The following is a 15,242-nucleotide window of genomic DNA, read 5'->3' as shown; positions in this document are numbered from 1 at the left end:
ATTTTATCAGAGATTCATATCTACCTCAAGAAGAAAATTACACTACTACAAAAGCAGATAAAGATCACACTTTTTTTGTATGATCATGTTATTTAATCACACTTTTTAAGTTCTGTCAAAGTGTGATCTTTGGAAGTGTGATTAAAAAAAATCATTTTTAATCACATCTTTTAAGTGTGATTAATAACATTTAGATCACATCTTTTAAATGTGATTAAAAACTAATAAAACATGTGATAATAAACATTTAGATCACATATTTAAGTGTGATTAATAACTAATAAAACCTGTGATAATGAACATTTAGATCACATCTTTTAAGTGTGATTAATATCTTAATAAAACCTGCAATTAATAATGAGATAAGATCACATGTTATATATCACAGTTAATGCGTGTAATAAAAAAAGAGTTTAACATATTTTGAAGAATAATTAATATTATTTTTGTACGCGTATTTCGAGAATATAATAAACACTATATACTATACTTTGAATCAAAACCACATATTGAATAGAATAATCTCATATATTTCATAAATGAAAGTTAAATATATTTAAAAGTATATACAAAGGAATAAAAAGTTTCACTACCATAAAAAGTTAAATATATACGGTGGTGATTGTGCCTTTTCACATCAAGAAGTTACAGACCCATTAGTCTCTGACCTTGGAGCTCAATGGCTTGCTGCAAGTCAGCTTGTTCCTCCAGTTCTTCTCCACAATATGTCTTGGGAGTATCTCCAAACATCCTTGCTCCTGAATTTGAAAAACAAACCCCAAACATCAGTGACATAATATGATTGGGTTTGCAACAATCAGGGATGAAACCAAGGACATTGGTAGCTTTAATGTATGTGTGAATGAAGCGAAAACAATACACATTTTTGCTTACCATGCTGGAGATCATAAGGGTCTCTCGAATCTAAGCCAGTAGGGCTACCCACATGTTGAGAACTCTCCTCTCTCCATTTGTTGCTGCTGATGCTGCAGCTTCCTGCAATTTCCCATTGACATTAACAAAGAAAACAAGAGAATGCTTATATCTACAGAAACAGAATTCACACACGCACACACAGACAGAAGAGAAGAGGGAGTGCCTGTATTTGTCAGGGACCTTGCCCTCTCCTTGTATGGCTTCACAAGCACCCGAGCATCACATACAAAATGAGGTTCCCTTTAGCAAGAATGAGCTTAACAGTTTCTGGGTAGACAAAGGTAACAAACCCAAACATTCTCTTCTGTTGATATGGAATCCTCACATCTTGAACTGGTCCATAAATACTTGAAAAACCAATTAAGAAATCGTTTAGAAACTAAAAGGGCATTCAATTGAGTACAAATAGCCAAATCTAAACATATATACCTGGAATAATTGGAAACATCCTCTTCTCTAAATGTGCTATCAGCTGGAAAAGTCAAAGTAGATCTGTCTTGAACCGGGGTTCACCATTTCCAGCCCACCGTTCATCGGAAACTCGTTCCTATCAAGCCGGGATTGCCCGAATTTGTGCATATCCTCACCCATCATCAACGCCGTGGCGGCCCTTCAACATGTAGAGCAAACCAAGTGCAAGTACAAGTGATCACTTCACAAGAGAGTAACATATGAGTTAAATTGTGAAAGAATACATGATGTATATATGTACCTTCGGGTATCACTTTGCTGTTGCTGGAGGAGGAGATTCATGCATTTGTTTGCGGCTACAGCAGAGTAAGGGGGGAAAGTAGAAGCCATGAGCTGAGAAGTAGCACCTAACCTCTGTTGCTGTGCTGATTTAGATCTGACAATCGCCCAAAGTTTGCTTCTTAACTTTATGCAATCAACATAAGTTATGGAAAACAGATATTTGGAATAAGCCATGTAAATAACAATGAATTGAGTAAGAGATTGAAAGCTGAAATGAAAATAAAAGGATTTAAATAACAACGAATGAGGAGAAGTTCTTCATACCTTTAGGAGTAACAATAGTAGTGAGATTGAAGAAAAGGAGCCACAAAAAATCCCTGTAAAACTAAACTAAATCATCCAATTATGGCCAACTTATCATCAAAGAAGTCCACAGCAGCTTTAGGAGATGCAAAGGGACTATCAGGGACATTGTGTTCCAAGCTACATTCAAATACAACAACATTTTCAAAACAATAAATGCAACTTAAAAAGAGATTATTTCAAACCCCAAAGTAGAATGAACCCAGAAAAGCCAGGGGATTGCAAAAAGCTAATAATTTAGGACAATCTAATTAAAAACATGAGGATTGTTATTATGGGTTGCACTTCTGTTGATCCAAAAAGTAATATACCTTTCTGGTAAATCACTTTCTTCATGCAAATGGGGGCTTTCTTTGCCACTTCCAGTGCCAATGTCGTTACTTGCTATTGATGTTTTCTTTCTGTTTCTCTCTCTCTCTCTCTCTCTCTCTCAGATACATTTGCAGTCTGTTGCAATTGCTGATCACCCGCAGCAGTTGCTGCAACTGCCATTGTAGGGTTGGATCCGTTCTCTGCAGGAAAACAATAAATTGGCATCAACATTTTCATTTCTCAACTCAACGTTGATTCTACTAAGCATAATAACCTGTGACCTACACAAACAATAATTCAAGGTTAACACATTTCTCAGATTGAAATCAAAATGAGAAATACACCTTCTATGACTTCAGGACTAACAGGCAAAATTTACCTCCAAGACTGCAATACAAGAACCATTGTAAACAAATAGTTGAAGAATTGATAAACCCTCTCTCTCCGTGCATCATCACCTTCTTCTCTGCCCTGCCATGCCCATGTATTCGTTGGGGTTTTGATAAACCCTCTGATCTTGGTGAATCACAAGAAAAGATCTGGTCCAATACATCATGATTGGCCTTAGGAGTATGTAGTCAATTATTAAAAAGGAAGCGACAAGATAGTGATCTAGTCAGAGACAGTTTTAATGGCATTTTGATAGTATACAAAAAAGTAATTTGTAATTCTAAAGTGTTAACCAAACACAACCCAAATCTTTTGCTTTTTTGGACTAAAGAATATTAGTGCCCTGTCATGGCATCCTGTTCTGTAATCCAAGAAGAAAGTAGGGTGTCCTGTGAGTTGTATGACAATTAATTGTCATCATGTCCACTAATACAATCTACAGTCCTTCCTTAAAATGAGTAATGAAAACGTTTATATTTAAAGAAAAACAAAAACTAATAAAAGAATATGACAATTGAAGAAACTAATGCATGTTTTGGGTGTTTTTGCAGTCATTTTACAAACATTATATACAACTTCTCTCGAAATGATTATTTCCCCTGAATAAAAGAAGAATAATAGAATTCTTTTATAATTGTTGAGAAACCATTGTAAATTTCCAATTACTTCTTTTCTTTCATTTATCTTCTTGGCCATCAAATGATTACGGAAAAACAAAACTTTAGCCAATACTAACAGTGGAAGTAACTGGAAAAGCAAGACCCAACAATAATCACACAAAAAATAAAGTTCAACTAAAGTACCTTTGCAGAAGTCCTATCATTATCTCTTTCTTAATAAAGGAGATTGTTTAAGTGCTAAACTCTGATTCCCTCCACAATCTTTTCATACAAGCTGAAAATGACAGAAGGAATAAAGTAGATTATCAATGAAGGAAATAATTGAGTTTTGATACTGACTAAGCATTCTGGGCAAAGAACACAACAAAATAAAAGCTTGATAATATTAAAGTTGGTGCAAGCTATGATTTCTTTTGGAATTCCACTTTCGAAACCAGTATAAAAAGCAACATATATGCAAGAGCAATATTATTTTTCCAAGCAGATCATAATTACTAGTCCACGAAGTGCAGATAGAAGTGTAAATGTGCCGGCTTTACAAACAATAAAAAATCATCAATATTTTATTTATATTTGTTCATATAAACTTTATAACTTGGCCACTGAAATTTAACCTGAAACATGATTTCCTTGCTGGAAGCACTTTCAACTCTTCAAACGAGTCCAAATCTAAAATATTGAGTGGCTGGAGAAAGGGATTGAATGAAATAGTCTTTCAGTTCAACACTTCCGTAGAAGACAGAAAAGTGAAAGGCAAGAATTTTACATACCTTCTTGTCCGGATTAGCAGCACATCAGTCACCAACATAAAAATATAAAAGTGAATGGAATTACAAATAGCAACAGAACATAGAGAAAAAGGGGTACAAAACACACACAGATGAAGAACAAACAAATAAACAATCATGTACTAAATAAAAAAGCAAAAAATCCAGAAATTGCATACAAACAATACTTAATCACCTCCTTACCAAAACTATACAAATTGCAATCCCTTGTAAGTAATTAAATCAAAGCACAATAAATCCAGAAATTGCAACACCTAGACTCGTAGATTCAGCTAATTCCAACAAAATTAACTCAAATTCCAATGCTAATACCTATATCTACATTCACATATATAAAAAAACGAGTATGGTGAGAATCGATTGAATTACCTGCAGCTCTCTAAGGTTTGGTCGTCCTTCAAGATTTGCCATCACTGGCACCGAGGTGGTGGTTCTGCAGCAGAAGGAGGTGCTGCGCGACGGGCAACAGCGGCGGATCGGTGATGGCAGATCCAACGCTGATGGTCATTGTTGTTGTTGGGGATGGGAGTTTCAACGCTAGGGTTTCTACAAGGGAGAGAAAGATAATAAAACCCTACACTACAACAAAATGCACTTTTGGCGACCAAATTTAGCGACTAAAAAAAATTTAGTCGCTAAAACTTGTAGAATTGGCAACCAAAATTTTTTTTAGTCAGCAAAAGTACAATAGTTTGTTACTAACTTTTTTTAGTCAGGAAATATTGATTATTGGTGACTAAAAAAAAATTGTTGCTAAAAATGGCACAATTGGTAACTAAAAAATGTTTGTCACTGTATAGATAGTTTTGGCTACTAAAATTTTTTAGTAGGCGAATGAAAAACAAAAATTTACTTTCAAACTTTTGGTAGTTTAGTCGCCAAAAATTTATTTTCAGCAACTAAAAATGTTTGTCGCTGTATGCTAGTTTTGGCTACTAAAATTTTTTTGTCGCCAAATAAAAAATAAAAATTTCCTTTTTATCTTTGGCGACCAAAATTTGGTCGCCAAAAATTTATTTTTAGTGACTAAAAAATATTTTAGTCACCAAAGAATTAAAATATTTGGAGGAAAAATTTCAAATTTTAGAGGGATTTATAAAATTAATTGGCGACCAAAATGTATAGTTGCCAAATTACTACTTTTACCGACTAAAATAATATTTAGTCGCCGTTAATTAAGGTTTTGGCTACTAAAAAAAATTTAGTCAGCATTGATCAAACTGTGTCCATTAATTAGACTCTGTCAGTCCTCTTCCATTTCACTCTCTCATCATCCCTCTTCTCTCTCTCTCTCTCTCTCTCCATCGCAAGCGACCCTCCTACCAGCCACCGTCCACCACTGTCGCACACGAGCACTCACCTCCCCACCAGCGACAGTACAACCCACCTCCCCACCAGCGACAGACAACAGTAGCTACTTTGATTTGTGTCTCCTCCAGTGCACACCAGGTATTTTTGGCCTCTCTCTCTCTATATATATATATATATATATCTTCACCCAATTTCTAGGGTTTTATAACAAATGATTTTTTTTTTCTTTTTTTTTTGGTTATAAATCAGAGGGTTGGAGCTTCTCTTCTATCTGTTTGTGGCAAGAGCAGTGTTTTTGCTCTCTATTTCTCGCTCGCAGCAACCATTGGAGCACACCCTGGTATTTCCCCTTCTTCTTCCCCTCTCTCTCTCTCTCTCTCTCTCTCTCTCTCTCAACCATTGGAGCACACCCTATTAAATCCAATTCATTCTTCTATTGTCCTACATAATGATTCTTAACCGTACTTCAATTCAATTCTAATTTTCTTTTAATCAATTAGTTTGGGTGTAATGATGTTGCTATTGTTGTTGTTGTTGGTAGTTTATTTGTTGTTGTTGTTTGTTCTATGCTTTTTGTTGTTGTTTGGTCTATGCTTTTTATTGTTGTTGTTTTCCACCCTCTTGCTCACCATGTGTTTGACAAAATGTTGAAACGAAATTGTTGAAGTTGAATTGACAATTTGTTTGCCTTTTTATAATTGAAATTGAATGTTGTGGAAAGTGAAATTTCAAAGTCATTGAACCTTCCTTGCATTCTTCTGGGTTGACCCACTAGTTGACTTGGAAATTAAGACCATAAACAAGAGTATGTTTGATGAGTTAATAAAGCCTCATTTTAATTCATTAGTACCCCTTCACACAATCACACACACATATAGATATACGAATTGAATTCTTGTTGAACTGTATTGTTTATGTGAATCACTTACTGATGTTTATATTTGGATTCAATCTCTTTTTGTCAGTAAAGTCCATTGATGTTTAAAAATTTGCATAATTTTATTTTTATTAAATTCTGAGAATTTAAATGAACATAATTCTTGGTTCTAAAGGAAAAGTTTCTTGTAAATTTTAATGGTTTTAAGTAAATATTTGAAATTAATTCAACTGATATTCATTAGGAACAGACTTGAATAAATTCAAGTGTCAATAGGACATAATTTGGATTTCATATTTATGGTTAATTCAGAACTCAATTTACATTTTCTCTCCTCACTCTTTCTCACTTTAAGATTTACAGTTAAATCTGGAATACAATAATTTGGAGTTATTTATGTATTGTGGATTAGTGCTACAAGTCTACAAAATCATGAATTCTTATTTCTTTGTTAGTTCCTCTCATGGCTGGATTGCTGGTTAAAATTTTTGTTTGGTTCCACAAGTCGCGGATTTTTGGGGGTATTTTGTTGTACATGTTGAAGAGAAACAACCTAATTCACAAGGTATGAGCATATATTTGTATTAATTTATGATCTTTATCTTATTTGTTTTTGTTTTTTATTTTCCTTTATTTTATCTGTTTATTTCACCTGATGGCGCTTTTTCTATTTTTTTCTAAGTGAAATTTTTTTTCTCAAGTAACAGAAGAAATAAAGTGTGGCTTTGACAAATTTGACGAGGTTGTGGTTCATTGGCCATTGTCTAAAATTGCTTTTAATTATATGTCTTGGAAGAATAGGGGAGCATGTAAGACTAAGTTGTGCTCGTAGGGCTCATTCGTTGATGGGTAGACTACCTCCCATAAAGCTTCTAGCACGAAGAAAGGAAGCTAGTTTTCAACTAATAATAGATCTTGTCGTAGATTATACAACAGTGGTCCTCGTCTTGCTTTAGCCAGGTATTGTCTAAATAGCATGAGAATGAAACATACATCAACCAAGAACATTCTCACAAGTTTTTCACTACTTATTGCAATGTTCTCTGCCTAACAGGGTTTGACAGTTTCTTCCAATTGGTCCAGTTAATAATGAGATCTTTCAAAGTATTTCCGGGAAGCAATTGATAAACAAAAGCATCGATAAGCCATTTTTTTCTACTCCACATCTATAGAATCCAAAGTTGGGTTTCAAGTACACAATGGGCCTATTGAAACGGCTGTCGGACTATAGTTTTTCGTTGCCATTCCAGAGTTCCTTGGGAACCCTAAAGACATACATAGATGTTCGAGGAGATAAATTACTTAAAACTCTCCTATAGAAAAAGTAACAACCTTGAAATATTTGTATAAGACATATGATCATCTTCTATCTCACGCGCTGTAGCATCTCAAAAATATTTTTGACATACAATGACACATGAAATTGAAGATGATCATCTATCTCATAAAAATACTTCAAGGTTGCTACTTTTCGTAACGAGAGTTTAAATAATTTATCTCATCCTCGAACATCTCCGTATGTCTTCAAGGTTCCCAACGAACTCTGGAATGACAATGAAAAACACTACAATTTGACAATTGTTTTGATAGGCCCATTGCATGCTTCAAGCCCAAATTTGGATTCTATAAACGATGAGTTGAAAAAATAGACCCTCAATGCTTTTATTTATCAACTGCCTCCAGGAAAGACTTTGAAAGACTCGTTAATTTACTTGAACAATTGGAAGAAAGTGTCCGACCATGTTATGCAGAGAACATTGAAATAAGCAGTGAAAAATTTGTGAAAATGTTCTTGGTTGACGGATGCTTCATTCTCATGCTATTTAGGCAATGCATTTATCTTGATTATGTGCTCATGGGCATGGCTAGAGCAAGACAAGGATCATTGTTGTATAATCTACGACAAGATCTATTATTAGTTAAAAATTATCTTCCTTTCTTAGTGCTAGAAGCTTTATGGGAGGTAGTCTACCCACCAACGAATGACCCCTATGAGCACAATTTAGTTTTACATGCTCTCCTATTCTTCCAAGACATATGACCAAGACCAACGTTAGACAATGGGCTATGGCAGATGAACCACAACCTCATCAGATTTGCGAAAGCCAAGACATCTCCTTGAATTAGTGTTGCACACTTTATTTCCTTCTCAACCCATGTGCTACATCCTAGGCAATTGTACTACAAGAAACATATCGAAACTAACATTTTATGGAAATTGAAAGGGAATTGAGCTCTAGTTGTTGGGGAGAATATGTTGACTCAATCTAGGAGATGAACGAAAGTATGGCCTTGCCCTTGACTATGGAGAGGAGTAAGAGAATGTTTCTGTCACAAAGGAGAGCATAAAGTTTGCTCAATGCTGAGGAACTAAAGCGCTAAGCACATTAGTGGATCAGACTATCACGCTTGGTGGTTCATGTACCCTAGTTTAGACTAGGCTCTTGACCCCAACAATTAATTTGTAGAGACATCATGGAGTTGTGATGGCTTGCCACTTGGAAATATTGATCACTAGAAGTGTGTGTTGCCACTATGGCTCACCAATGGGAGGTACTAATGGCAAGGGTTCATGGTTTGAGACCCAAGATGGAAGATGCATGGGGGAGATCTAAGGTAGTATATTTGTTTCTTCTTTTTAGAGTAAGTGACTTGCAAGTAAAGTACCGAGCGTACTAGTTGATCACTTTTGAAAGAAACAAGGCCTAGAGGGATCATGGCTTGGTGGGAGATTGCTATCATGGTGATCCTAATAGTTTGTATGCCCCATTTAGACTAGGCACATGAATATGGGAGATTGCTAGCATGGAAATCTTGGTAGTTCATGTGCCCCCGCTTAGGCTAGGCTCATGACTATCGTGTTAGAGATAGCAGTCTTGATGGTTTATGTGCCCCCAATTAGGCTAGGCTCATAACCTCAATAATCAATTTATGGTGATATGGTGGCACTATGATGGCTCCCCTTGGAGATATCAATCAATGGAGATGTTGTGGTGCCATCAAGGCTTGCCACCAGAGATCTATATAGTGCCTTGTTTCTTGAGGTCAATGCTAGGGTGTGGCACTATGGTGGTTTGCCTCTTAGAGATCAGGTTCATGCTTTACCTTTGCAACTAAGTAACTAGTTATATTTGGAGGCCATAATATCTTTACAGTGTACAAATGACCTTAGTTATACCATGAAAAATCTGCAATTAAATGGAGGGAATGCCATACGGCTTCGGCTTACTTTACATGAAGTAAGTGATTATTACATATCAAGGAACTGAATGACACTATTGGTATATGCAAACCAGTTATGATATAACGGTGACAGTAATAGAACCAAAGTTCAAAAGTTAATCCAACCATTTGCAGGAATAATGGAAGCAATACAACTTCGCATACTTTTAACAAGTTATAGTGGCATACATATGTAGCCAAGTGAGCCATTAGCCTTTAAAGAGCAATGTCAATAGTATTTTTCTCCTTTAGATAAGCATTCTAGCAAATGGTATATGACTTCTGTGTTGAGCATGTATAATCCAAAATATGTGTGGCATGGTGACAAGTTATGCCTCTATACTGACAAACCAACAAAAGTAGGTAAAGCATTTGTGAGCAGCTAAAGCCTACATGATCAACAAATTATGCACAGCAACGTGTTTATGTTAGTAAATACTTCAACTTAACAAGTCCCATAAAAAAATCAGGAATAACAGAACAAACTGGCAACGTAAAATTAACCTCTATTTATCCCAAAATATCCCCAATTCTCTCTACAAAACCCTAATTTTGGAGTCAGTTAACAAAGAACAATAAGATTAACACTAAGAGCAAAAGTGAAAAGATAATCTCAAAGAATCATATACAATTGTCGGATTAATAGATGCAACACGTGATGGTTGGTTGTTTGACAAATGCCAAATTTTACCTACAACAATCAAGAGTAGCCAATGGAGATTACCATTGCTCAGTTCGCCTTTCCCGCTATTGAACTTGTCTTTCAGCAGTCAATCCTTGTTACTTCTCTTGCTAATCCAACAGTTATCTTATTAGATGCTAATCGAACTGCCAATAGAAAAGCATGTGAATTTACCAAACAGTCCAAAGTGCCTAAAGTAAAGTCCACATGGAAAGCTCACAAAAGCAAGAGTAAAATTGGCAACTGGAAAAGGGAGCCAATGCAGTGCAGCAATGACAACTCCCTCTTACTATATACAAGAATTAATTAATTAATTAATTACATAAATAAATACCCAAAGCAAAATTCTGGTTGTTCAACTATAATTTGTTAAAGATGCATGATCCTGACGTCCACGTGTATTGGGTGTACAATTATAACATGTTTAAGAACTCTTAGAGAGGGGAAAAAAAAAAGTATTTAAAAAGTCAATATTATAATTTTTTTAAAAACATGATAGACTTAGAATATGAATAGCAAGAAAACATAAAATAGAGTATAGAAAAATATTGCCACATGCCCAATTAAGAAGACAATATAATGAGAAAGACAGCCAAACAAAATTTGTTTACCACATCATAATGGAAATTCCCCAAAACCAAACAAAATTGAATGCAAAATATAGGTTTAATTCACCACTACCAATATATTGTTACCCCACCAGAATGGATCTTTAAAAATTGGTTCAGGATTGTCATGTTATATAACCAAATTACAAAAGCAAGCACCCATTTCATTTAAATTTAAATCTAGCAAAAGATGGAAAATAATACCAGAAAAGAGCAATCAATATAATAAGAAAAAAAAGTGAAAACAAGATGACATACAATATGATCAATTAACACTTTTCTCCATGAGCTTGGCATATGCTACATCCATCATAGTTCCACTTGGGAAGCTCTTCGGGATCTTTAAAAGGTACAAAAAGAGTAAAAAGTCTACGTAAGACCAACAACAACATATATTACAAATCATTGTGGCTAATCAAGAAGATAAACAATAACCACAAGAATAAAATTGAAACTAAATATTTAAATAAGGAAAAACTATTGCCCTTGCTCTACTTCTGAGATCGATGCTAGAATCACCAATCCTTTTCAACAATTCAAAAAAAAAAAACTTGGGTGAATAAGACATAAACCAATTCAAAATTAACTATGTAATTTGGAAAATTCTATAAAAACTAAAGACAACCACCACTAACACTTAAAAGAGGGAAAGAAAATCGCCAAAGATGGTATATTGACAAGACTATCATTAATAGAGTTCCAAATTCAAAGAATGAGAGAAAAAAAATTCCCAAATAAAATCATTGAAAATTTGTATCAAATGACGGCAAATATTCTGTAAACTATAACACATGAAGATTAGGAATGTAGCTGTTATTGATTGCTGCTTGATACATACCCAATTAGAAGTTGTTCCTCAAACCCAAAAATGATGGCGTGTAGGTTTGGTAGAGAGTGAGAACTGATGAGAGGAAAATGCAACTAATAAAGAGAAAACTCACATCACTCATATGAAAACAACAAAAGCCCTACATGGAAAAACCCTAAACCCACAACAAAAGCAGCAACATCAACACCCAACAAGGTCAAGATTGATTTAGAACCATTATCAGATATGTAGCTAGCATGGTTCTGTAGAATAAGTGCTCAAGTCACCCTCCAAAGTTTTAGAAACTATAAGAACCTTCCATATTTCAAAGAATCATGGAGAATTTTCATTGAAACATAGTTGTTAATTTACTCCAAAGTAAAATCTTAGACCTCCCATTATTTTGAAAGCCTCAAACCATATTTCACTCCCATATCAGTTGCATCTAATACCAATACAAAATTCAATTACCCAACACGGGGTGAAGAGGAGATCAAGAAATGAGTAATATGGGTCAAAAGAACACTACATAGACATACAACGTACAAACAAATAAACTCCCTCTCATTAACTAACTCATAGTTTAAAATTCTAAATCACATCAAATAGATAATAATGGGAATGAAGCCCATGTTCCAAGATCCTATTCCAAGTTAATCTCCTAGCACATTCCATTCCAGATCATAATTGTATTTTTAACAAGGTTATTGGGTTTTGAAAAGAAGACTTTGGATTTAAATATCATATCAGAATTAATAAATGAAAGCAATCTCTTTGTATAAAATATAATAGTATGAGAGTAATCTCAACAAATTTCGAAGTTGTATGTAGTATGAAACACCAAATCAAAACAACCACCAAATCAAACAAAGAATGGGAAATTGCAAAGTGGATTTCACAGAAAAAGGGAAATCAAAAAATGGGTTAAAGTTGGGAATTCGCAGGAAAATTTTGAATATATAAGCCACATGTTGGAATTGCTCAAGAAAACGAAGTTACAAGAATCAAGATCAGAGAAAATAAAAATGTTTACCCTAAAATGGAATCACAAGTTCTCTGATTGAAGATGGAGATAAGCCTCTGCGATGATCAAGATCCGAGGGCTTCAATGGAAGCGGTGACGATGAGTGGTCTGAGATCGGACGTCTAATCAGACGGTGGAGACAAAAGACGGAGCCGCCTTATGCCGCCGCTCGGCAATGGAGGATGTGCCGGAGACTGGTTAGTAGGGGAATAAAGAAAAGAGTTATGATCCTGTGTAGGCTTCACCATTGTGTTGATGATGGAGACTCTTGTCATGGCGAGTTGTGATGGAGTAGATGGTTATAAACCTACAAAATAATTGTAGGACGTGTTTAGAAAGAAAGTTCGGTTAAAATAGTTTATTAAAGATTAAATAAGCAAACATGCGGCAGACTCCAGTGACGTGGCGAGTTCTTACTGACTGAAACTCAAAAAAAAAAAAAAAAAAAAAAATGATTTGTTTTTTGTCCAATCACGACGTGCCACCTCATTAGGGGTCGACCCCCAGTGGAGGTTTGAAGCATTTTTTTTAAATAAATTAAAATATTATATTTAATTTATATTTATTTCATTTTTTTTAGGGGTTTTTTTTTTAAGATCCTTGTTATTAAGACTTTATAATATAAAGGACATTTAATATTTTCATAATGTCTAAGGTCCCTCAATTTGATCCAGAGAAATTCTGATCTAGAGAAATTTTGTCCAAAGAAATTCTCTGTTTTTTTTCAGAGAAATTTCGATTTTGTTGAAAAAAGAGTACAATCTACAAGGGCAAACCCCAAGTTATTCAAGGTTGTCTTGAGGACCACCTATCTATTGGGTTATAAAACAAAATGTCAGGAACCTAATTACCTTCAAAATTGGGCTACCATTGACAGCAACAACAGCAAGAGCTGCTTGACACAACTCCAGCAACCTATTTGTAGATATATCAGTAGCAAAGCATAAATTACACTCTAAGCAGCCACCTTGGCATGCAAAAGAAAGTTTCCTTCCAATCTACGAGCTCAAGCACTTCCAAAAGGCAATCGCTTATAGCAGTCCATATTCACAGCTGAGAATACGTCACATATCTGTAACAAATAGAAATTCTAGATCCATCTTAGAGAAATTTTGTTCCCAGAGAAATTCTGGATCCATTCTAGAGAAATTTTGGATCCATCACCAGAGAAATTCTCTTCCCAGAGAAATTCTAATTTTCTCAGAAGCCAAACAGTCCATTGAAAGAAAATTAAAGACATAATTTCAAATAACACAGCTTTGGTACTTTTCTGAAAACACTTGGTGGGCATTGTTCTTAATGAATTGCTCATTTGAAATTTCATCCAAAGAATTTCTAGACTTCCTAAAGAATTTTTCTGGGTTCAATCCAGAGAAAATTCAAATTTCTCGGGATTCATTTTGACCAATTTTCTTTAGATTTAAATTCAAGTTCAAATTCAAATTTCTTTGGGTTCATTTATAAACTAGAGAAAATTTAAATTTCTCTGGAACCAAACAACATGCAAAATCAAATATTAATAATTAAATGAATGTAAATCCCTAATCATGTATTATTGAAACAGTGGGCTATATCATATATGCTACAGGTGGTTCGGTGCTCCAGAGCTTCGGAAAACAAACAGTAGCATGCAACAATTTTTTTAATTATTTAAATCTAATTAATAGAAGTCACAAATTACAATTAGCAATCATGAACTTCATGTATAAAATAGTGACGCCGTGGATGGGTTTGGTGGCGGAGGGAGGAGATTTGAGGTCGAGGAAAGTGGTGAGGCGGCGGTTGACGGTGCCGTTGAGGCGGCGAGAGGTGTTGAAGAAGAAGGTGTAGGCGGAGAGTAAGAGTTTGATCTTCTATGGAAGGGCTGGTTTGGGTTTGGTTTGACTAGCCATTGAACCTTCTTCACTTCTCTCACTCTGTTATGGTGAAGAAACCTACTGTACAATAGTTTTATAGTATTTGATAAGCTCTCGTGTTATTGGCCGTTGTGCCGGTTCCGAATGAAATGTGGGATCGGATTTGTGAATTGGGTGGTGGGTTTGGAAGAGGTGAGGCGTGAGTCTGAGAAAGAGAGGGGTGAAGGTTTAAAGCTTATACCAAATTTCTCTGTAATACATGGGTGTGGGGTTGAGGGACCTTAGACATTATAAAACAATATTGTGGATCTCTTCCATTACTAAAATTGAGAGAGGGACCTTAGACTAATTTTTTCTTTTTTTTATAATTATTAAAAAAAATTAATTTCTCAAATATAACTATTTTAGTCAAGTTAAAATAGTTAAGAAGTCAACTAGCCAACACTTCCCAAACAAGGACTTAGTAGTATTAGGGTAAATTGCAAAAGATTTGGCTTGTCACCAATTGAAAGTTGAATTGGATCTGATAGTTGAGATCTCGGACTAATAACAGTTATTAAACGAAAGTTTATTACTAATAAGAATTTATGAAAATAAGACCTAGTTAAATTTTTTTCAAAGACTCTTATTGATAAAAGTTTTTTGTTTAAGGCCTCTTATAGATCAGAGCCTTTCTTTTAATATTTCCTACCGATCATAGATCTCAACTGTTTAGTCTAGGGGTGGACATGGATCGGTTGCGGCCACGGAAA

General features: G+C 34.9%; 1 protein-coding gene across 42 annotated transcripts; it reads right to left on the bottom strand.

Moving 5' to 3' along the window:
* Positions 1 to 509: 509 nt before the first annotated feature.
* LOC114277651 (uncharacterized) lies at positions 510 to 12,980 on the bottom strand. 42 transcript variants are annotated; one of them, XM_082904103.1, is made up of 14 exons: positions 12,644 to 12,869; positions 11,287 to 11,326; positions 11,061 to 11,142; positions 10,237 to 10,340; positions 3,929 to 3,999; positions 3,498 to 3,588; positions 2,763 to 2,843; positions 2,304 to 2,585; positions 1,954 to 2,006; positions 1,649 to 1,812; positions 1,366 to 1,546; positions 1,100 to 1,283; positions 895 to 996; positions 510 to 758 (listed from the first exon to the last, which is right to left on the bottom strand). In XM_082904103.1, exons 8-11 carry the CDS (start codon positions 2,326 to 2,328, stop codon positions 1,405 to 1,407), a joined length of 384 nt encoding a protein of 127 aa, XP_082760229.1. In that variant the 5' UTR covers positions 2,329 to 2,585; positions 2,763 to 2,843; positions 3,498 to 3,588; positions 3,929 to 3,999; positions 10,237 to 10,340; positions 11,061 to 11,142; positions 11,287 to 11,326; positions 12,644 to 12,869; the 3' UTR covers positions 510 to 758; positions 895 to 996; positions 1,100 to 1,283; positions 1,366 to 1,404. The 42 variants fall into 42 exon arrangements, 15 of the variants coding, with proteins under 15 accessions (XP_082760229.1, XP_082760230.1, XP_082760231.1 ...); XM_082904104.1 differs by having other exon boundaries at positions 3,929 to 3,983; XR_014349987.1 differs by lacking the exon at positions 11,287 to 11,326 and having other exon boundaries at positions 1,649 to 1,783; positions 1,954 to 2,112; positions 2,304 to 2,504; ... (1 more) ...; positions 10,204 to 10,340; positions 12,644 to 12,923.
* Between the last annotated feature and the right edge of the window lie 2,262 nt (positions 12,981 to 15,242).

The sequence above is a fragment of the Camellia sinensis genome, chromosome 14, assembly GCF_055761805.1.
Source record: "Camellia sinensis isolate YWXY chromosome 14, ASM5576180v1, whole genome shotgun sequence".
Taxonomy (NCBI): Eukaryota; Viridiplantae; Streptophyta; class Magnoliopsida; order Ericales; family Theaceae; genus Camellia; species Camellia sinensis.
The sequence above is the reverse complement of the archived record's forward strand: the minus strand, read 5'-3'. Positions and strand labels throughout refer to the sequence as shown.